Below are 23,310 nucleotides of genomic sequence, written 5' to 3'. Positions count from 1 at the left end.
AAAGTCATTCGGTCCGGCCACGAAGTTAAGTGTAACACTTAAAGAGAACAATTAATGCATTATACTGGCCTAGATATATTAAATCGTTCAATAATGAACATATAGAAATTTAAATCCGCTTAAGTCGTATGAATGATAGGTGAGATCCATTAGCACAATCTGTTTTTTTTTTTTAAATCTTAATATTCAAGTCGATAAATATGGCAAAACATTATTTAAGCCAGATATGACAACCAAGGACTAATATCATATAAGACATCGAAATGGTAACATTGATACCAAAACTCAATTAATTATTTACATAGGCCCCAGTTCACTTTTTTCTCATTTTTTTTTTTGTAATTTAAACTTACGTCTACTGTATTGCCCTTTTCCACTACTGTTATGTTATAATATAATTTCACTTATAAGGAGTCAATGTTCCTTTTTCAATGAAAATTTTTAAAATTCCTGTTTTTGACTTTTGACTGGTTGGTGTCCGGCGGGGGATAGTTTTCCACCAAAGTTTTTACTATTGTTTATTTTATTGTACTGTGCTGGTTACTTTTTGTTGTTATTGTACTATGTGTTTGCAGGACCATATTGTAAAACAGCGGTAAGATCTCGCCTGTATATGTTATCCTGCCTAAACATGTTTTAAATAAATAAAAATAAATAAATGTTTAACACGCAATATTCAACAATTTTTGGTGATGTTTAATAACATAGTTATCAACAAGCGAAGCTGCGCCGTGGAGATAATATAATGACGTTAAACAAATAAAACAATTCTTCATAGCAACGTACATATGTCCATATTCATCATCACCGCCAACATCGATGAAGGCCATCATTATTAAGCCAAAAACATGCCTGTGTTGTACAAACACAGAGACAATTTGGGGGATGGGTGTGGGTGGGTAAGAGCAGCTTTCTGAATGTATCCTCAGCATTAACATCATTATCATCGTCATCATTAACACCATCCCCTTTTTACTATCATTATCATCGTCATCGTCATTATCACCAACACTTCCATCATTACCATCGTCATTATCACTAACACATTAAAAAATAACACGATCACGAAATCACATACATTCATGTCTAGTAACTATCAAAATTAGATGTGAAGTAGGTAAAAAAAGGAGATAATGATGATGATGATGATAATGATAATAATAATAATAAAATTAATAATAATAATAATAATACGGTAATAGTAATAATAATAACAATAATAATAATAATAATAATAATAATAATACTAATAATAATAATATAATAATAATAATAATAATAATAATAATAATAATAATAATAATAATAATAATAATAATAATAATAATAATAATAATAATAATAATAAGTAGGATTTCAAAGGAGAGGATATTTTTTTGGCCTAAACAGAAGCCAATGCCGACTCTTTGAGCGGGTATATTTACCTTTGTCTACAGTAGTTGTGCGAGCATTTTAAGATTAACCTTTAATGTTATTATTTCTAATAGACTAATTAAACCGATATTGATTGCATTTAATTCCATAGAATGAAAACAGACAAGCGTTAAAAATTAGTGGATGGTACGATTTGGTAAGTTATTTACTAGGAGGTGTGGTTAGTTCAATGTTATGACGTCATGTGTAGCATTCGCAATTGATCGATTTTTTATAAACTCATTGATATGATTAGTAACCAATGGAGATTATAAGTATAATGATTATGATGATAGTGATATTACAATGTAATGCGTTAAATGCCTGCGCTACGCAACTAGATAAAAATACTGTTTCTGAGAATTTACGCCGGTGCACTGCAAGCACTTAACACATTATTACTTCGCCATACAACCTTCAAACAATACTGTAAATACCGTATTTATTTGAATAACTCGTTTATTTGAGTATAATACGTATCTATTTTACACCCCATAAAATAAACTCCTTCCCTGAATTGCTCATTTAAAAGGATAAAATAAATTATTAGCTTCCAACGAGAAACAAATAAAAATAGTTTTTACCGATTAACAGACACTTTACTACAAAAATCCTTAAATTGATTAATAGGCCTATGCAACAGAATAGAGAAAATTTATTTTTTAACTGTCAGAAAATTTACTTGGGATTTTTTTTAATTCACTTTTACACTTTTAATCTAATACTTAAATATACAAATTATGAAATTCAAATGTGGAACTAATGTTTTCAATTTGTTTTACCTCATGATGACTGATAGTAGGCCTACATCTTTAAATGTTGAATCTTTTTTCCCCTGAATTTTAATTTAATTTATTTTTTAACAGGAATGGAAAGACGAGTTTATTGAGTGGGACCCGCAAGAGTACGGCAACCTCACTAGGGTGCATATACCTAAATCTCAACTGTGGATCCCGGATATAACGTTGTACAATAAGTCAGTCTATTACCAACTTATATTTATTATTTTGCAACACATTAAACAAATACACAGGGTGTATTTAAATCGGTCATTTTATAAAATTTAAAGATCGTAACCTTAACATAGGCCTAAAGTTATTCAAATCAACTGTATAACTTTGCTGGACACTTATCTATCTACGATGTACAACTTAACTGTGCGTGATTTTTTATATATTTCTATTTAATGAAAAATGTAATTTATAAGCCAAAGTGAAACATATTCAGTTATACAATACACACAAATAATTATGTGTGCATGCAATGACCGAGCCTCGTAACTAATACGCAAGTGTCACTAAAAGATTTATGCGTTTTGAGCACACAATGGGCCTATGCCTCTAAGCCTCGCCTCTTGGATATTGTTGCCAAGGTCCCATAGTGTTCAAACATACGCGAACACGTGCGTTTGTGGTACAAACACGTGTTCGGAGTCGGGTTGGCGAAATCTGTCCGCTGTTGTCCAGAATACGGGCTTTCTCTGTCCAGAATACGGGCTGTGAAAATCTGTCCAGAATACGGACAGACAGATTTCGCCACACCTGCTGCGTGTTTGTGAGACGCGATTCCTAGCGCTATTCTGATTAGTCAGTTGTTTTTGATTGACAATCCGGAAACGTCTATTGTATGCTATGCAAGTCTTTTATATTATCATTATTACTAATAGTAATGTGTATGGGGAGCGTATTGTGTTTTGAGCCAAACAAAATTGACATTCCCTATCTCTTTACAGAAAAAAATACCCTGAGAATATATTCATTCAAATAGTTAAAATCACATCATAGCACTTCATTCAGCAAGCTAGCGCCCATCCACTTATTTATACTACGCTTTCACATCATATCAACCACCGTGTTTTGTTATTCTTTTTATTTAGTATCGATGAAGATTTTGAACGGATGAAGTCAAATATTCCGTTGATCGTAAGACATACTGGTATGGTGACTTTAGCCACGCCAACTATAATGACAAGTTTCTGTAAAATGAACATGAAATATTTTCCATTTGACGAACAAAACTGTGAACTTGAATTCGGGTGGTGGGTCTACCACGGTGGACAAGGAGACGTCAGACCAGACACCAGCCCGAAAAGTGAACAGACAGAATTTAACCCAAACGGTATATGGGAACTTAAAAATGTAAGCGTTGAATATCTTCAATTGAAGTACAACTGTTGTCCCCAATTGTATCCAAAAGTGGTCTACAGATTGCGTCTAAAGAGGCGTGAGCGGTTTTTTATCGAGGTGATACTTCTGCCATGCTGTCTTCTGTGCGTCTTGACAATGTTTGTGTTCCTGTTGCCGCCAGAGAGCGGAGAGAAAATGTCGTTCGGGGTCACTACACTGTTGTCGATTCTTCTATTCCAACAGATGATAGCCGAAGCGTTGCCACCTTCGTCCGACGGTACACCGATAATTCGTAAGTTTTTTTTTTTGTTTTTTTTCCCAAAAAATTTAAGTTTATTTTGTAACGTCATGCTTTGGCGAGTCAGTAATTATCCTTACAATGTAATAAGCCAATTGTAACTAATTTGCCGTGACCCCAAATGTCGCGTTTAGTGGAAATCAGTTATAGTAAGGACTCAGTAAGTTATGGACAAATATCGGCATCTAATACGAAAATTGCGTACAGGTAATACTAAAGTCATTATATTTCACATCGCGTAATTATTTACCAGATTTAGTTGATCAAGGCAGAAAAACGATCACCTGAGCAAAGTGTTTTATTACTGCTTAGGGTTTTAAGGGAATCATTCGCAAGATAATAACAAGGCAGGGTCTTTTCCTCTTTTGTTATGAGTTATGAGTATTATTACCTATATTATTGTCATCCAAAATGAGTAATGATTGTAATGTGCAAAAAAGCCTACGGCTACGGTCGATATTTCATTTATTGCAACTCAAAATTGTGATTGAAAAGGAGATAAATAACAATACATTATTTAAAAAATGACAATAATAATAAAATTAATAACAGCCTTGAAAGCGGAGCATGTGTCATACCAAGAAAATCACCAACACATGCATTTATTAAAAATATAATTTCTGTATTGAGCTAATTCAATTAACTGTTATTTCTGAGCTTTCAATCCATGTACGTCTCATATAGAAACTAAACGAGAAAACAAGAACAAACAACTACTGCACGGTACATATACCCTACAGCCAAAGAAGGGAAATTGCCAACACATTCCTCTTATATAAACTAATAAACTAAAATAAAAATTCAAGCACCAGACCTACTGCTAAGTTGTATTACATTCATATGTATTATTTCTGTTGTTTCTTTTAATACATTTATTGCTGATTTTTTTTTCGCTTATTTTATATATTCTTGGCAAACATGTCTAAAAATATCTACAAAATTCACTGATTATATTAAGAAAAAGATGGGTGCTAGTTCTTTTTAAAAAAAATCATACTTAGGGCCTCCATTTTGAATTTAAAAATTGGATTGAAAGTTAAAAAGCGTTTTATGTTTTTAGAGCAGTTGAGTAGTCGCCCATAATAGAGGACGGTTTATCTTGATTTATATATTCTTAAGGAAACATAAGAGGAAAAAAAGGAAAAGAAAAATATAAGGAAACATAATAAAAAGAAAATAAATTGAAAGCATAAAGGGGGGAAAAGAAGGTAAGGTGGTAATAAAATGATGATTCTTGTGTTACATTTTTCTTATGATGTCCGTGTTTGTTCGATACTAATGTTCGTTTTTCAGACACAGCGCCTAGAGCACCTATTTTGGTGGAGATTTTGCGCTTAAAATTATTATTATTATTATTATTATTATTATTATTATTATTATTATATATATATATATATATATAATATAGGCCCTATATATAAAATTATTATTATTATTACATATATATATATAATATCTGTCTCTTATACACATCTAGATGTGTATAAGAGACAGACGTGTATATCATGCATTCAAAAGAAATAGCCAAACTCAACATTTTATTTTGCACTACAGACTGTTTCATTTAGAGCCGAGCACCTGATGATTGAGGCTGTGCCCTCATGAAACAGTCTGTAGTGCAAAATATTGCACCAATTTTGTAGCCATAGGTCTACATGTATTAACGGAGCTGTTGGAATAGTGGTTGTGGGAGATCTGCGCCTAGAGGGCGGTGTTTTGAAGTTTCATGCAGGTTTCATTGTTCTATGCTGTTGATTTAAAAATAATTTCAAAGCAAAGTATTGATTTGTATCAGTGGTGTAGCAGAGGGGGGGGGGTATTTTCAAATGTTTTATGCTCTTTAAAACAACAAAGTAACAATTTATTTTGTATTGTTACCCAAATTTTACATTAAAATCCACCTAGGTGACTGCCGACCGAAAAGGATAGTATACCTAAAATCGTCACGATGATGAATAAATTTGAATGGCATAGCCCTTTTCGTAGAGTGAACAAATAAATTGGTAAACATAGGCTTTCTGTGGTATAAATTCATTATAAAACCATTTTAAACTAACCAGTTAGTTTGAATAATATCATTTAATAATCTATAGGGAGGGCCTAAGTAATGATCATGAAGCGTCAAATAAATTCAATCGGCAATTTCGAAGCAATCATTTACATGCCCTGCATAAGTGTCAAATTATGACAAATCACCTCAATCTTCTTAACTAGATATTTCCTAATAACTCTAAATCAAGAAAATTGTATGTTCACCTTTAAAATTAAGAGGTCGGAGGCTGGAAAAACATTACAAACACTCTGATAGGCCTAGATAAAATCAACTGTAATTGTAATGTTAAAGATTTTTATGATTTTATCATGATTCATATTTCATAAAATAATCCCTATCACAGAGATTTGTGATAGCGCATCGACAATAATAATGATGGTATTTGTGATAGCATAAAAACCATTAAGAAGAGGGATCCCTCTTTCAATAATGAAACTACTCAATACCTGAAATTGGCTGCACTCAGTAGCTTCTCTTTATTGTTTACTTGTTTATATTCTATCTTTATGTCCTATCTCTTTTTTTGGAGGTTTTGAAATAAATTAATTTTGTAATTAAAGTTAACATGGCATATTAAATTATTGCTTAGAAATCACTGATTACCAACTGTGTGGCAAGTCCTACTTAGCCGGCAAGTGACAAATATTTATTGTTTATTATGATTTTATCACCATCTACAATAACATAGACTATGTTGCGCACACACCGGGCACCCCAGACGTGATATTTTTTTGGTTGGTAATCGTGTCTGGGCATCTTTGTTGTATACACAAACGGTAACTTGTAGTGTTAGCCCAACATTTTGTTTTTTATCAGTCCGACTGCCCTCATTTTGTATGCACACAATGAAACGTTAAAAAGTACTACCACGATATGGGGGCGCCCCATTAGAATTCGAGAAGAGTTCGCTCGACTTTTGAAGGACACGCCCCTTCGTGGTACTTCTTTTCACATGATAAATTCAAACGAAACCGTGGGACTTGAACCTCTTGCAGTTCTATATTATTCGAAACTACCATCAACTATATTAACATTGTTTCCCCACAGAAACTGAAACGAACGTCAAGAATAAAGACGATCCTAACTGAATACGCAGATATAATAATTGATAAGATGATAATCGGTATCTAATTTAATTACATCTGAATTGCATTGTTAGACCTAACAATCGAAATCTTATATGGGCCTACATCTTATAACAATTGGAATATAATGGCGTCTGAAGCGGTCCGGCTGGTCCGGTTTTGGCCGGACCAATAATTTACAACTCAATATCATTTTTAAGCTAAATTCTACTTTCTCTGACGCAATCAAACATAACCTGCACATTCAAATTTGGAGGGGGCCGACTAGGACCTCCCTCGAACCTGCCACTTCCGAGTGGTGAAACTAGGATGGGCCCTTTTTCGAGAGTGCAGTCATCACACAGGTCACAATTAGTTTTTTAAATAATATGAAACACAGTGTATTGCAAAAATTATATAAAAATAAATTGTTCAAAATTTCTTATCAATTCCATAATTATATATAATGAGACGCTTATTCCTCAATGAATGAATAAATAAAGTGCATGAAACACGAACACGTTATATAATGCAATATGAATAACAATGACTATAGGTCTATTATATTTATATAAGTTGACTGATGTTGTGAAATACTTCTAGATACAAAAACACTTTATTGTACATTTTAAAATAAGAATTTGTTTTTCCTTTACAACAGTCTTGGTTAAGAAGGATAAAATTACATTAAAAATCACATGACAGAACAAACTTGGCAATGGCGATAAATACGTTAAGATATTAACAATTTAAAATTAGTAAAGTAGTAAAAAGTCAAAATAAAAATCACTGTTTAAAACTTACTATGTGTATCTCAGAAACAGACCAGCCATTTTAGTTAAGATTAACTATAAAAACCCAACATTTTGCTATAAAATAATGGCAGTATGCTAATTAAATAAAACATGTGTTATGTATACATAGGATACAGTATGCATGAATAAATGAAAATGCAAGAAACAGGAACAAAATTATATTACCTTATATAATGCAATATGAATAACAATGAATGTGCGCCTATTATATTTATACGAGTTGACGGATATTGTGAAATACATAGCCTATAAATAAATTAACATCTGTTATGAATACACAGGGACACAAGGTACAATATGCATGCTATGCATTATTTAGCAAACCTATTAAATGTCTTTTAAATTAAGCTAGGTGAATACGTTAGATTTTCAAATAACAGTCTGTTAGTATATAATTTTTAGTATTATTATCAGTAAAGTTTTGGTTTATTAATGGCAGGAGGACCATATGTAGGTATTCCAATCATATGGACAGATCTACCAGGTGATAAGTACTCAATAGAGCAATAAAAATCAGAAGCATCAACTTGGGCGCAGAGGGTCAATATTAGAATAAGGTACTGTACGTTTCTACAGGGGTTCTACTCAGGCCCTACAACAGTCCCGGTCGGTCAGGGTGGTAGGACAAACGCCAGGGAAAATCAGCAATTTTGATTAGATCTACCAGGTGATAAGTACTCAATAGAGCAATAAGAAAGTATAATACATACTCCAAGTATTGAAATACACGCCATCGTGTTGGGATTCAATATTTCGACATTAATTATGTCATCATCAGGAAATAGAGCAATAAAAATCAGAAGCACCAACTTGGGCGCAGAGGGTCAATATTAGAATAAGGTACTGTACGTTTCTACAGGGGTTCTACTCAGGCCCTACAACAGTCCCGGTCGGTCAGGGTGGTAGGACTGATAAGCTAAATGTTATAAAACTGTGTGAAATAATATAATGCAAAAGTAATGAAATTGCTTACATGCTCGAGGTGAAATATTCATTTCTCTGTCACACTTTTCGCATTTCCTCTCAGAGTGAAGAATGCCTAAGCCCTGTAACCAAGACATGTATGACATAATTCCATCAAAATGGTAGCGCATACCAATAATCGGCAACATGGTGATTTGAAGATACATTCAATTGATGATATTGCAGCAACGATATTTTCCGAAGAAATGATAATTTTAGGTGGAATTACCTGTTCTTATATGTGGAATAATGTTGCCAAAACAATGCGGCATTACGTTAGTTTTGTCAAACAATGCGGCATAAATTGTGATATGCCAAATAATAGGGCATTAACATCGGTATGTGTTAAAGCATTGTTTGTTTGCATCGCAGCATAGCGAACACGCAGTACTGTATTGCCTTCTTTCTATATTTACGCGCGCAACGCCCGCATCAACACCCCCCCCCCATATTGTGTTCATTTCAATTGAAATTTGTAATTATTTTACCAAACAACAATGAAAGCTCTAAGCTGTATGACCCATGGTGTTTAGACACATTTAGTGACATCATTTTATTCATAAAGAAATTCTACTTTTTGCAGATTTATAACATTTTTGCTATATTTTTTCTTGATTTACATCTTCTAGGCCTAATTGGAATATATGAAAAACTATGTTAAGTATAAATACATGTAGCTATATAGGCCCTAATTATACTTTCACAACTAATATTATGTACAGTATAGCTAATAATATAGAGGTGAAACAATACTATATTATAATTATATGGACTTTTTTTTATGATCAATATCATTAGGCCTACGTACAAATATTTTGATAAATAAGAATTTGACTGTGAAATCTTAGTTAATGATATATTTTAAAATATACAGTATGAATGTTATACTAAAAATCCCAAATGCCAATTCAATATTTTTAACTTGTATTATTTTAAACGTTTAATTTATCTCGTCTATTAATGTCGATTCGCGTCGCCGATGCATGCAACCGAAGTGATGGGACGTTGATCCAACACCTGAGATAGATCAAGCCGTTTGAAAACAAAAAATAATTAGTAGTCCTTGATAATAGCATATACTAGCATATACTATTTATTTATTTCCATTAGATGTTGTAGCTGTTGAACAACCCTAGTTTTAATAAGCTTAAACTATTGTAGGCCTATTTCTGAATAAAGTTATCGGGGAATCTTTATTTTTGACAAAATCATCAAGAACATTGCAAAATGACGACATTCCTCTATTTCGGGGCAAAATGTAAAATATAGTTTCCAAACTACTAACAAGCAAACAAGCTTAAGAAATTTAATTTAGATTCCGATTGTTAGGCCTTAAAAGTTATAGATGTTATTAAATTAAATTCCGATTGTTAGGTCATAGTTAAGATGTAATCGAATACTAGAATCTGATAATTTGGATTTAAATGTATTTATCTTATTAATTATTATCTCTCCATACACATATTCAGTTAGAATCTTCTTTATTCTTTACATTCCCCTCTTTTACTGTGGGGAAGCAATTCGTTTTATAAATAAAACAGCGTTGATTTATGGTAGTTTTCTAAGCTTGAACTGATCAAGCAAACACGTTTTACCCCGGACCTAACACCACAGGTTTCCGTTTATCTATACAGCAAACAGTTGTTATAGGAGGGATGTTTTGCCCTACCTGACGTGTTATCGTACCGAGTACTCGGTACGTTCCCAGATTCGGGTGGGAATCGTAACTCACGACCTCCAGATAAACTAACCTGGTTCCATACTATAGTATACCTGTGTTATTAGGTCCCGGGCCAAACCTGTTTGTTTGATCAGTTTAAGCATAGAAAACTACCATAAATCAACGATTCCTGATGATGACATAGTTAATGTCGAAATATTGAATCCCAACACGATAGCGTGCACTTCAATACTTGAAGTATTACTATACTATTACTATAGTAGTTTAGTTGGTGCATTTGGTGGATGTGGAACGCTGTAAAACCACTTACAAGGAAAAGTAAACTCCCGCGTTCGGTACTGTATCGCCTTGCATCTTATAGGTAATAAGAAGATGCACAGCATTATTTTATAATATATATAAACTTATTCGAGAAATTTATGTTTTGAATTTCAGAGACTTATTTCACCATGCTGATATGTATGAGCTCTGTAAGTATCGTTTGCACTGCGTTTGTGCTCAACCTTTACAACCGTGGACAGACAAGTCATGTTCCGAGATGGATTTCAAAGTTGCTTTTTGGGAAAATTGGAAACGTGCTCGGAAGATCTAAGAAGTCTAGTGCATACTTCAACAGACACATCACGCGAATGTGGAGAGACAACAGCAGAAACACTGAAGACGACATTGGTCTAACTGATGGAAATACATATGTTAATTGTATTTCCGCCAACCATCATGCACATTTAGATGAACACTTATGCGACACCGATTCAGTGGTCACACAAATCCCTTTACTTAGCACATCATCACCTGAATTGAAATTAATACTGAAGGAGCTTCAGTCGTATTCAAAAGAAAAGCAGAAAGAGAAATTGCAAAATGCAACGATGGACGATTGGCGAAGAGTGGCGATCTTTGTCGATAGGGTACTGTTTGTAATATCGTCGATTACAGTTACCATAGCAACAATCACAGTAATCGCACTTATTGAAACTTAGGATTTCGAAAATTGTGGAGCTGACTTTATCATATTTATAAAAAGAGCGTATGAGGCCGTACGCCCAGGCTTACCAGTGGATGAGCTGAAGTGTGGTTCATTTAGCACCGACGGCCGTGAGTGTGGGGAAGCCTCAACAATAATTTCATTGCTTAATGACCATCATTACCTCAGCAAACAGAACATTACTTAAGGGCTGAGTGAAAATCAAGTATATTTATGGATTCACTCGGTATAACCGCCCAGCGTTCTGTCTACTATACGTCTTACCATGGAGGAATCGTGGTCTTACTAGTATTCAGCGACGAGAACTTTCTACAATAGTGGCATGCGTAGAAAGCTCTGCTACTTGACGTAACTCTATATGATCGCCGTAGTCTGTGTAATAGTGTCATCATATTTGTAATAAAAAAAAAGAACAGTTTGCCCTACGTCACATGGACTGTCAACGGTGTATTGCCAACTACCAGCCTGTTGTTGGTTTGTTATGCTAAGGCATTTTTGTAATTTATTTATAATTTTCTTGTAGACATACATTTACTTTAAATGTTATTGATCCAAATTCGATTGTGCTTAGTTTTAAATGGGGTTATACCATGTTTGTCGCAAATAAGAAATTTAACGGTTTGATATGTTTAGTTAAGCAAAACCTCATTAACTTTTACTGTGGTAAGAGAGTTTCGATTGCACTACAACGGTAAGATCGTGGTGGTGGAATGGGCCGAAACACAATTAAGAGTAAATTAGGTTTACATTATATTCCCGGTGGCCAAAGCAGCCCCGTTTGCCCGAAACGTAGTGTGCATTGGGATTTTGGTCATTTTTCTCACTGTATATATCCTTGTATATACGTATGTATCCTTGACTGGCAGTGGGGAAAGGAGTTGTCGAGTCCCGGAGGCTCAGAGGCGCACTCGATTCGGCCCGCGGTCTACCAAGGATGCCAATACGTTCCCTCCCGGCTCGCCACGTTCTGATGTGGTCACTCACGTTTTTCACGTTTGGATCAGGGTCTGACACGTTTTTCACGTCCTGACAAGGCTTCTATGGACCCCTTGAAGCTTTGGAACATCGTTTGTACCCACGGTATAAAAAGAAGGCCTCTGAGGCAATAGCAATCATTGTATCCTTTTTTATTTGTGGCGTTTTCCCTTATGCTTCCCGCCCCACTACTGACCGCCTCCAAGTTTTGTTACGGCCTATTACGCACTGTCAGGTTTTGTTGCGTTCACCCCGTTTTATTACGGCCTACTTGGCTTCTCATCCACACCGTGGCTGCTGTGGCAAATTTGACAGTTTAAAATATGCGCCGGCATCCACGGCAATCACGGCCTGTCGTGTTTGCCCATGCCGTCCCCCCGCGTTGTCTCACGTCCATCCCGTTCGGTTCACGGTGTGGCCTAAAACGTGGCTGCCGTGGCCATCGAGTTCGAGACCGACGCTCGTCGCATTGCTTGTGTCTTTTGGGCAAGACACTTTACTTATGTGTGGCAAAGAAACTGATTGACAACATTGCACCCTTAAAATGTACTTATATAATTCATAATACCTATAAATATAAGTTCGAAAACAGTAGTTAAAACATTTACCAACTTTGTATAATTTAGAAAGATCTGGTAATTCATATCAAATAATATTTTAAACATTTTTTTATTGTAATTTGCATTACAACCAAAACTTATTGTGGAAGTTGTATTTTAGAGTAATAAACATAATTTACGCATTACATATAAATTGTTAATAAGTAATTGGATGATTTTATAAGAATAGATTGGTTATTTATAGACTAATAACTGACAATCATTTATAATCCTTATAACTTTAAGTAATTGATTTTCATTCTTGCAGCATTTCGTTTTATATACTGCTTTGCCTGTATGTTTATTATTCTGTGCCGTCTGGGCGTTTTTGACTTATTTTAATTATTTAATAAAATTTATCTTTTGTAATTACATTTTATTTTTTCAAGTTCATTTGCAAAATAACATTGGAATTTTAAATGATGGTCACTTAAATTACAAAATTACAATTACAAAACTCATAATAAATTAAATTACAAAACAAAGAAAAAAAAACACATCATCCTGGAAAATTAGAGTTGTTCGTTTTGCAGCTTGATAGCTGCAAAAATTTATTGAAAATCAGCCTTCATAGCATTGCCAGAAAGGCATTGCCGACCACTGGGATGTAATTCAAAGTACTTCGACCCACGATGGAATTCATCATTCATGATCTCAAGCGCTCTTTTGAATATTCGATCTCCAATATTTTCCAATGATCCTCGACGAGGCCCTGACAACTCTAGAAAAGGCTATATTTACCACCTTGTGTAGCCCCTTCGAACCAAATTGTGATGGAACACGTAAGAATCATACTTTCAATAACAGATTTTAAAAATAGTTTGAGAACACTTATGCGCATACCAACCAATATGACCTTAAACGGCGCTGAAAGAATAACTTTCTCTGTGCCTGTTTAGTGATGGAAATGACATTGTCATACCGTTTTAGGTCGTCCGAAATCTAGACACCAAGACATTTTAGGCTCTTAAAAGTCTCGACTGGTGTCTCTTGGATTTCAAGGGTTGTTTAATGCTTTCATATTTTTTATTTTCAATGGAAGTTGGCCAATTTCTTGTACGAGTCTAGCTCATTTATTGGTCTCTCCCCACCATTCTTGATTTTGTATTATTGTTATTGTATTCATTATTAATTAAAACAATGTTTGGGGAAAAACTGCAAGAATAAAAAATGATCAAAGTGATAAGCAAAACATTGGAGAATGTATCAAAAGGAAGGAGGATAAAATAAACCGAAATTGGTTTTCTGATTGATCCTCCATAAGCATAACGTATAATGAAATATTAATAATGTAATTGTTGCTTTACAATAATAATAATAATAATAATAAGCTCATCAATAATAACATTAAAAGCACATCAATATATATATATATATATCAATGTATATATATATATATTCATATATATAATGGAAACAATATAATATAAATCAATAAATAAATTTAAAAATAAGTAAAATAAATAAAAGCTTATAATGAGGTGATGGGAGTGATGAAACCCCCACCCCCTCCAAAAAAAAAAGTAACGGACAGGGATGAAAGAGAGGAGGAAAAGTCAAATTCCAAGAAATGTCTGTTCAATCGGAGTAAAAGTGGAGACGATTAAATTTATGGGTTATAGGCAACTAAACGAATCTTTTTAAGTACAAGTCTAAAGCTGTTAATCAAGGGTGAATTTTGATTTATCAGAAAGATAGTATAAGCAAAGAGTATAGAATTACAGGAGGTTCGACTGCCCTGATTTTGTATGCACGCAATGTAACGTTAAAAAAATACTGCCACGAGATAGAGGACGCCTTTTAGAATTCGAATAGAGTTCGCTCGAAAGTCCGAAACTCGTCTTTTAAGGACACGCCCCTTCCTGGCGTTTCTTTTTGAAACCACGAGAATCGGACCTCTTGTAGTTCTATACTCTTTGGTATAAGCCACATAAAAGCTTAACAGTAAGAAATAAGCAGATATAATATTGTCGGTGGTGGTATAGGCCTATCAATGATTATCTTTTTATGGATTTATAAGGCGCACAATTATACAGCGCCAATAAAAAAGACCAATGAAGTAAAGCAAGCAAGAGAAGTGGGTGCGAGACCAAGTACCATCAGGGTAGTGTCAGTGTGCTGTTCTTCCGCACTTTGAGGGCCAGCCGACCGACCCAACGGAAACATAATTCACAGGATCTACGCGTCAACCCATTTTCTGAACACCTGAAAAGGACCCACTTAAGAAGAAAAAATAAAATAGCCGATAAATTATGAGTAAAATGAGTCAAAGAGATGTCTTATAAAAACTCAACAGTTAATCACATTATTCGTTATTCATATGTCCAAAGGGGCTACAATGACAGACCTTTTGGCATTTATGTAGTCTCTTGGCCATCTTCCTGTAACTTGTGTGTTTCCGTTTTCCCCGATTTATTGTAAATGTTTTGTAAATGTTTTGATTGGCCAATAAATGTGACTTATCACTTGGTGATTTCAGTTGTTTTTTTAAAAAGTAAGAAATCACCTATATGTCATTCCATATGAATATTATGTATTACGATGACGAACTAAGTTGCCTGGAAACGCAAAAATGAACACTGAATAAGTCAGTGTTCATTATGCAGATTTAATATAATACTCAATGAAAGCTACGCTACTTAATTATATAGTAATGCTTCTGAATGGCCCGAAAATAAAGGTAGTTGCTAAATACAACGGGTTCAGCCAAGGGGCGTGGCTTGTATGGTGACACGTCATGTATAAATTTATACCGTCTACCTAAAAACATCGCACATACACCGTGGGACCAATGTGACGTTAGCGAGGCGTGCTGCGGCTTAGTTTGTGTATTAAGGTTTGTGCTGCTACGGCCGGGTGACTGACGATCTTGTGCCCAAAAGACGTCGAGTCCAATTCCAGACGATTGACCCAAAGTATGGACGATCGTGCCGGTCTAGGGATCTCTAAGCCTGCGCTAGGTCGGACCAGGAGGCCTCTTCAGTAGTCTGAGGCCTAGGCAAGGCATAGTCCTAGACTAGCCTGCGTTCCAGGCCCTAATTTAAGTTACTCTTTATTGAACTTAGTGCGCGCCATACCTCATTTAATTGGCGTCCCATACTCGATTTCTTTTTTTTTCCGGATTATTCCGTCTCTAAATTAACTTTCTCGTTGGTGGTGCTGTCCAAAATGAGAAAAATAATAAAAAAATAAGAGAATTGTGGCAAGTCAAGTCCTGAACTAGTGCTTCCAGCAACGCACAGCAGTCTGTCTAGCAGTGGCGGTGCCGGGGGACAATGGGGCTTAAGCCCCACCCCCATCGGACAAGTCAAGGTCCCCCAGCCGAGCTCGTCGGGCAGTCGTACCAAAAAAAAAAAATTAAATATAGGCCTACACCAAGCCAAACTATGTTTTTCATACTGCTATTCAATTTCTGGCCATCCAGATCCCTATTTTTAGAAATATCTCATCTCCCAAACCCTCCCCCTTCTCAGGCATACAAGCTCAATCCCCCTGTTGGACAGCTTAGCCCCCCACCCCAGAATATGTATCCCAGAGCAGCCACTGTCTAGGCCTTTAGGCCTATACAGAATGTGGCCCTAGGCTACTAAAGAATAGGCCTAATTGTTATTTAATACTTTATACGATACAAATTGCTATACAGACATTGGAAAGTTAATATATTTAAGTTAATAAATTTAATGTTCCCCTTCTCTTTCTGTGTAGTATAGCCGGCAATTTTGTGTGAAGCATTAGAAAGTAATAAATCTTAACTTCAGCAGTTATGTTGTAATAGAAGTTGTGATCTTTAATTTAATAGTCCCATTTTCTCTTCCGTAAGATAATTTGTTCATGAGATTAGGTTGGAAAATCCACCGCAGACTATTATAGTACAGTAGTATAGGCCATTGAATTGTTTTTATATCTTTCTGTGATTACGGCCTACCGCTAAAATAAGACTAACTAGGCTTATGTATTATTTCACTCTGTGTAGCTTAGACCCCATAAATTGATAATGTTCCAGGGATCCTAATTTTGGAAAGAAAATTACAGAGGGACAACTTATTTTTTCTTACATTGGTTGTACCATGGAGTTGCTGTGTTTTGCTATGCTATGTGATAAAAACAGACAGGGCCTATTCTATGTCGAGGACGAACTATAACTGAAAGACGAACTATAGCTGAAATTATGCATGACGTCAACATACGAAGCCACGCCCCTCGGCTGAACCCGTTGTATTTAGCAACTACCGAAAATAAACGCGGTGTTAAGGAATCAACACAGGGTAATGAATACAATTGCCCGTTGAGGGCGTAAAGCATAATAAAGTAATAATTGGATGACCTGTTTGATTCTGTTTTCATTCGTTGTTTTCACTTAAGTCTACCGAAGTTGACGTATGACTAGCTCAGTAAGGACAACACCATCAGAATTGATAACCAGATTGTAGATGAAATAAAAAAGTGCGTTTAAGCATCGATTTGTTTACGTGTCAAGATGAACATATTTTATTACAGAATAATTGTTGTTGTGTGCATTATCTTCCAGATGCCAGGTAATATTTAATGTTTTTGTCTTCAGTGTTTTTAGCTCAAAACAATCATATTAATTAACAATTTTCATCAATTTACTGACTTCTTTGTAGTTTAGAGGAGATGAATGCATATACATAGCAATTATATGGCTATTACATGTCGCTATGTAAAGTTTAACGATAACTACTTTTCAATAATTTAGTTGATAATAATAGTAATATGGTATTCTTGGCGGAGACTAAAGAAAGCAGGAGTGGGTAAAATGATTGACTTTAAATCTTACAAAAAGTCACAGGAATTTCTGACGTTTAACATCAATTTTTACAAGGTAAAAACATAATGTCAAAGTAAAGGCTCCACACCTATCCATAATCATTAGTAAGTTCTTATTACTTACTAAACTCTATCAGTGGTAAGGTTCCAGTTTGTGGGCTAACTGTATTAATGACTTTAGAAAACCTCATACATGTTCGTTCTGGAGGACGAGTCCCTTTGGGTTCACCTGACCAGGCTACATTATCAAAATTGCTTATTCGGGTTGTTTACGAGTGAGTAAATTTAGCTGCTGATAGATAGTTTGTGGTTTCCAATTAGCAATAAGTAAGCATTGCGAATCCAAAATATACGCTTCTGCTCCAGCACGATCACGCTGCGCATAACTACCTCCAATCATTATTTGAGGTAAGGTCGTGTTTAGACATCTTCCGGCTGAGAACCACTTCAGCCGCGATTCAGTTAATCCAGTTGGCGTTCCATATTATTTGGGCGTTATAGGCCTAATTCACTCGCGAACGAAGCAATAGACCTAAGCTTAGCTACGATGAATGTTTGCTTTAATGGTTGACAGTACAATTGTTATTAAAATGATTGGCACTTATCCTGCTGTATCAAATTACTCTTCGTTAAATACCCTCCGGTCCCAATGCTGCTTTACAAATCATATAATCGAACCACAGATGCTATTGAACGTAGGCCTAGGCATGACGAAATAGATTTCGAAATGAAGGGTGAACTAAGAAAGGACTAAAGCCTGATCTAAACCCGGGTAGGGTAAGTTATCCGCTTGTCCCTCTCTGTACCTACCACTGCCTACAGTACCCATTGTGCTTAAAAACATCATTCACATAAAAGGACGGTCACTTTATTTTACAATGATGATGTTTGTCTTCTGATCGTCAGACTATTACAAGGGGTCCTTGGTTTTCTCATCTACTCAACATTTTAACACACCTATCCGCAACATTTATAATATTAACTCTATGATAATACAGATAGATTATGAATTTAAAACAGAACAAGAACGACTTGACTCTTGGAAGTGAAATGGTTTATCCGCCTAAACAACCCATATTAACAAAACGACTTGGGCTTAACATGTAATGCCTTCATACGCAACCATTCACTATAAATTTTCTTCTAAATCATACTAGTACACTAAATAATCATTTCAACTTGTGGTTCCATGATTTATTTTCTATTTCTCAGTTTGATTTTATTAAATTCGTGATCAGCAAATAAACCTTCAATGATTGTATTTTTTTTTTATTATTATTTAGAATCAGCATTTATATAGTGCCTTTCACAATCCACAGATTTTACAAGCGATGGATACTGAGTTGACAGATTCGCACATTGTGCAACTTTCTCTGCTCCCTGGGGAGTATCCCTGGTCACTGCTGCTTGAACGCGCACGACCCATACATTCAATGCCATACCATCCTACCAGGTACCCATTTATACTCCTGGGTGGAGAGAGGTAAACGTAAGTAAAGTGCCTTGACCAAGGACACAAGCAATGTGACGAGCGTCCGTCTCGAATTCTCAACCTCACGATCAGAAGTCCAACACTTTACACGTTGTGCCACCCTACCTAATGCCTGTCTCTTATACACATCTAGATGTGTATAAGAGACAGTACATACATACACACTGGGGTTATTGGGGCCGTTCAACAGGCATGTAGATCTAAAAATCCTACTTAAATTTTAAAAGCATCCTTGAATAATTATATTCATTACAATTTCCCTATTACGTACTACCATACACTGCAAGTAGGATCAGCGGCGGCGCTAGGATTTCTTTATCTCATCGTCGTCCAAACTATTAAAATAAGACCTATCAAATTCAGGCCAACATTTGAAATAAACGTTTTAAAATATTATTATTTTTTTTTTTTATCCCCGACGAATCTCTTTAAACTTTTCGGACGGTATGGGGTGTCCACCGGCAATATTTTTTTTTTCCTATATGAGAATTGCCAATGAACGAATATTAAGCAGCCTGATTGGCTTTTCTACGTCACGTGACTCATCAAATTCAGCCGAGCATAGAACAATACAGTAGCGCGATTAAACAGCCCGCCTCATTGGTTCGTGATTGCACCTGAGACAACTGTATAGGCCTACGTATAGTTGTCTTAGGTTGTACGAAAAAGAGACAAGCTCCAGAGTGCGAACGAGCACTCTGGAGGAATAAAGACTGTTGTACTGATTAAATAGTCATTCTATAATCTGCGTCTACGCGCGTTTTCATGGCTTAAGCGCGACGTTGAGAATCACAGCATGCATGATAAAGACAACTTGGCAAAGTACTGTACTTAAATAGGGCTTTTGATAGTGAAATGCCAAGATTTCCATATAGGCCTTACTGTGTATTATTGTGAATACAGGTAACTTCGAAATCTCTCAAAATAACCATTGTGTGTGGGAAAACAACAGACTTGAAACGATGGTGTTGATACCTAAGCCCTACATTTAATTAACCCTGTACAACAAGCTTAACAACAAGCTTAACAACAAGCTTAATCCATACTTGCTGATGGCATACAAAGTCAAACCTTTTTGTGCGTGATACAGTACAACATCATCTGGATACATTTAAAGTTATGTCAAATCACCAACATGGCTTCTGTGTTGGCAAATCATGTTTTTTTAACAAATCTTTTGGAAACTTTTGAGGAAGTCACAGGTGCACAGACCAAGATCAACCACTTGACATAATCTACTTAGATTTCCAGAAAGCTTTCGACTCCGTTCCCCATGGCAGGCTATTAAATAAATTAAAACTTATGGTATTCAAGGGAAGCTTCTAAAATGGATCGCTGGATTTCTCACCAAGAGGAAATATTAGGTCTGTGTCAGGGATGCCGTCATCAGAAGGCGATGTTACAAGGGCTAGTGGAGTGCCACAGGGTTCCGTTATGGGTCCACTGTTATTTCTATATATATCAACGACCTACCTAATGCTGTTACGTCACATGTGAAACTTTTTGCTGATGACACCAAATTATATTCTCCAGTACCTACTTTAGACTTGCCACAAGTCTTTTTTTTTTCTCATTCTAGACAGCGCCACCAACGAGAAAGTTAATTTAGAGACGGAATAAGCCGCGCCTAATCCGAAAAAAAGAAATCGAGTATGGGACGCCAATTAAATTAGGTATGGCGCACACTAAGTTCAATAAAGAGTGAGTAACCCAAAATTAGGGCCTGGAACCCAGGCTATACCTACTTATGTAAGTGGAACTGAACTGCAAAATGATATTGATAGAATTATGGAGTGGTCAAAGACATGGTTACTATCTTTTAATAAATCAAAGTGCAAATTAATGCATCTTGGATAAAATAACCTGCTGCCTGATTATAATATGGATGGATGGCCGTTAACTATAGCTGATGAATAAAAGGATCTTGGGGTTATTATTACCAGCGACATGAAACCTAGTCTGCAATGTACAGCAGCAAGCAAGAAGACAATGAGTATCCTTGGAATAATCAAACGATCCTTCAATTATATAAATGTTAATAGTTTTCCAATTTTGTACAAAACATATGTGAGGCCACACCTTGAGTATTGCATTCAATCCTGGAATCCTATGTGGAAGAGGGAAATCATGATGTTAGAGAAAGTGCAAATGAGAGCAACCAAGTTAGTACCTGAACTAAGAAATTTTAACTATGAAGATAGACTGAAATCTCTAAATCTGTATAGCTTTGAACAACGAAGACTAAGAGGTGACTTGATTGAAACTTTCAAAATTATAAAAGGTTTTGACAAGATAGAGAGACCAGTTTTTCCATCTTCGCCAAGAAAACACAATTAGAGGACATCCCTGGAAAACGTTCAAACTAAAGTTGAACAAAGCACTTAGAGTCCGAGTCGACTTCTTTTCTGAACGAGTGATTAACTTTTGGAACGATCTGCCCTTGATAGTTGTCAGCACACCAACCATTACATTGTTTAAAAAAAGGAGTTAGATAGACATTGGTACGATAAGGGGTTCGAAATGCTCAGCCTATAAGCATATCCCTTTAACCGTAAGTGTAAGTGAAGGTGTAGGTGTCTGTGATAATAACAGCCCATCAGCAGGATGGTGTGAGAGGAAATAGCTTATCTAGGGAGATGATTGATTATCTTAGTGAATATTTTGTCTTTGAAATAAACAGCTTAATGAGGGTGGCACTTCTTGCATGCTTAGTAAGCATTGAGTATTATCAATTATTTTTGTTACATAGACTTTATTCATCCTTAAAATTTGAAAATTACTAATTACCAATTATAATTCTTTAATAATCATTGTTAATTATTATGAAACATTATGAAATAACTAATTAATAAATTTAATACCACCACTGTTCAGTAACTTTCGTCTTCTCTAGAGAAAACAGAGTTATGGTAAGTCTTTGAAGCATTTAGTTTTCTGAAAGTAGGATTTTGGAAGAGGCTTCTGCTTACAACTATCCAGTGCTACTACATAACATGGTAGTTATTCCACCTGGTGCAATTTTTTTATACCTCCTTGGTAAGGTTATATATAGTAAAAAATATTGGGCCTGGTGGGGCCCAGGCAGAGCTTACGACGTAGGCCTACGCCTATAATTACTGAACTGTATTTGTAGAATATGCCTACATTTACACAGTATATTTTACTAGGCCTAATATTAATACTCTGAAATCAAAAACTACAGTATGTTAGGCCTAATTTACACCAGGGAATCAGGTTTCGAGCCTTTCATTTATTCTAGAATGGCTCTACTTCGCACTACTCCGTGTTACAACATGTTTCATGCCTGACTGAATTTCAGGGGTCATGTGACATTGAACAGCCAATCAGGCTGCTTAATTCTTCTTCATTGGCAATTATTGTATAGGAAAAAAAATATCGCATCACCCTCTTAGCCCCCTAGCCCCCCCCCACCCGTAACGCCGCCACTGAGTAGGATGACCTTTTTTATTCTTTTAAAAAAAAAAAAAAAGCCATGAACAGCATCGTATCTGTTGAGCACATTTAAGGCTATTTTCATTTTCATTCAGGTCGTACCACGGTACAATATAATACTAAAATACTTTCTGAAAACGTGTTTCCAAAGCAATTGAAATATTGACACGCACGTTTTTGTTTAATATTTTAAAATTGGTCGAACGATATTATGCACGTTTTTTTAATCATATTTCATTAATATGTTCGATGATTGTTCTATTGTTGTCAGTATTATACCTTATCAGAGGCTCATGAAATGCCCAATAGCTCCTAAGGCATAAACGATAAAATATATGACACATTTTTTTCTAAATAACCTTGAATATTTTTTTTTTGAAAATTTTATAGATATTTCTTCGCGTTACAATGTCGTATCTGTTAAAACAAACCCCGAATGTATGAGCATTAAGAGCTTCACCTAAGTAGACTCCAAGTCTCTGTTTGTGGGTCCGATTAGGTACCTTTTAGGGCCCTGTAATTATCTTGAACTGGGGTCCGTCACCACCTCACTACGACGCTGCGTAATATCTGCATATCTCAATAATCTTGATTTAAAAACCCAA

The 23,310-nt window shown here is 35.4% G+C and overlaps 2 protein-coding genes across 2 annotated transcripts in view; both read left to right on the top strand.

The window, feature by feature from the left end:
• Positions 1-848: 848 nt before the first annotated feature.
• LOC117105326 (acetylcholine receptor subunit alpha-type acr-16-like) lies at positions 849-13,288 on the top strand. The gene is made up of 5 exons (XM_033246447.1): positions 849-899; positions 1,526-1,570; positions 2,280-2,389; positions 3,290-3,831; positions 10,849-13,288. The coding sequence occupies exons 1-5, from the start codon at positions 849-851 to the stop codon at positions 11,391-11,393; spliced, it is 1,293 nt and encodes a 430-aa protein (XP_033102338.1). The 3' UTR covers positions 11,394-13,288.
• Positions 13,289-17,334: 4,046 nt separating this feature from the next.
• LOC117105214 (neuronal acetylcholine receptor subunit alpha-7-like) overlaps positions 17,335-23,310 on the top strand; it is a 17,529-nt gene continuing 11,553 nt past the window's right edge. The window contains exon 1 of the mRNA XM_033246286.1: positions 17,335-17,507. The gene's annotated coding sequence lies outside the window, so the exon portion shown is untranslated. The remainder of the gene's footprint in view (positions 17,508-23,310) is intronic.

This window comes from Anneissia japonica, unplaced genomic scaffold, assembly GCF_011630105.1.
Source record: "Anneissia japonica isolate Jap-2015-1 unplaced genomic scaffold, ASM1163010v1 scaffold287726_len2788222_cov184, whole genome shotgun sequence".
Taxonomy (NCBI): Eukaryota; Metazoa; Echinodermata; class Crinoidea; order Comatulida; family Comatulidae; genus Anneissia; species Anneissia japonica.
The sequence above is the reverse complement of the archived record's forward strand: the minus strand, read 5'-3'. Positions and strand labels throughout refer to the sequence as shown.

Coding starts and splice junctions, on each gene's coding strand:
- LOC117105326 (XM_033246447.1), top strand. CDS start 849: ATGCCTGTGTTGTACAAACACAGAGACAATTTGGGGGATGGGTGTGGG. Junction 1,571..2,279: donor TTAGTGGATGGTACGATTTG/GTAAGTTATTTA, acceptor ATTTTTTAACAG/GAATGGAAAGACGAGTTTAT. Junction 3,832..10,848: donor CGACGGTACACCGATAATTC/GTAAGTTTTTTT, acceptor TTTGAATTTCAG/AGACTTATTTCACCATGCTG.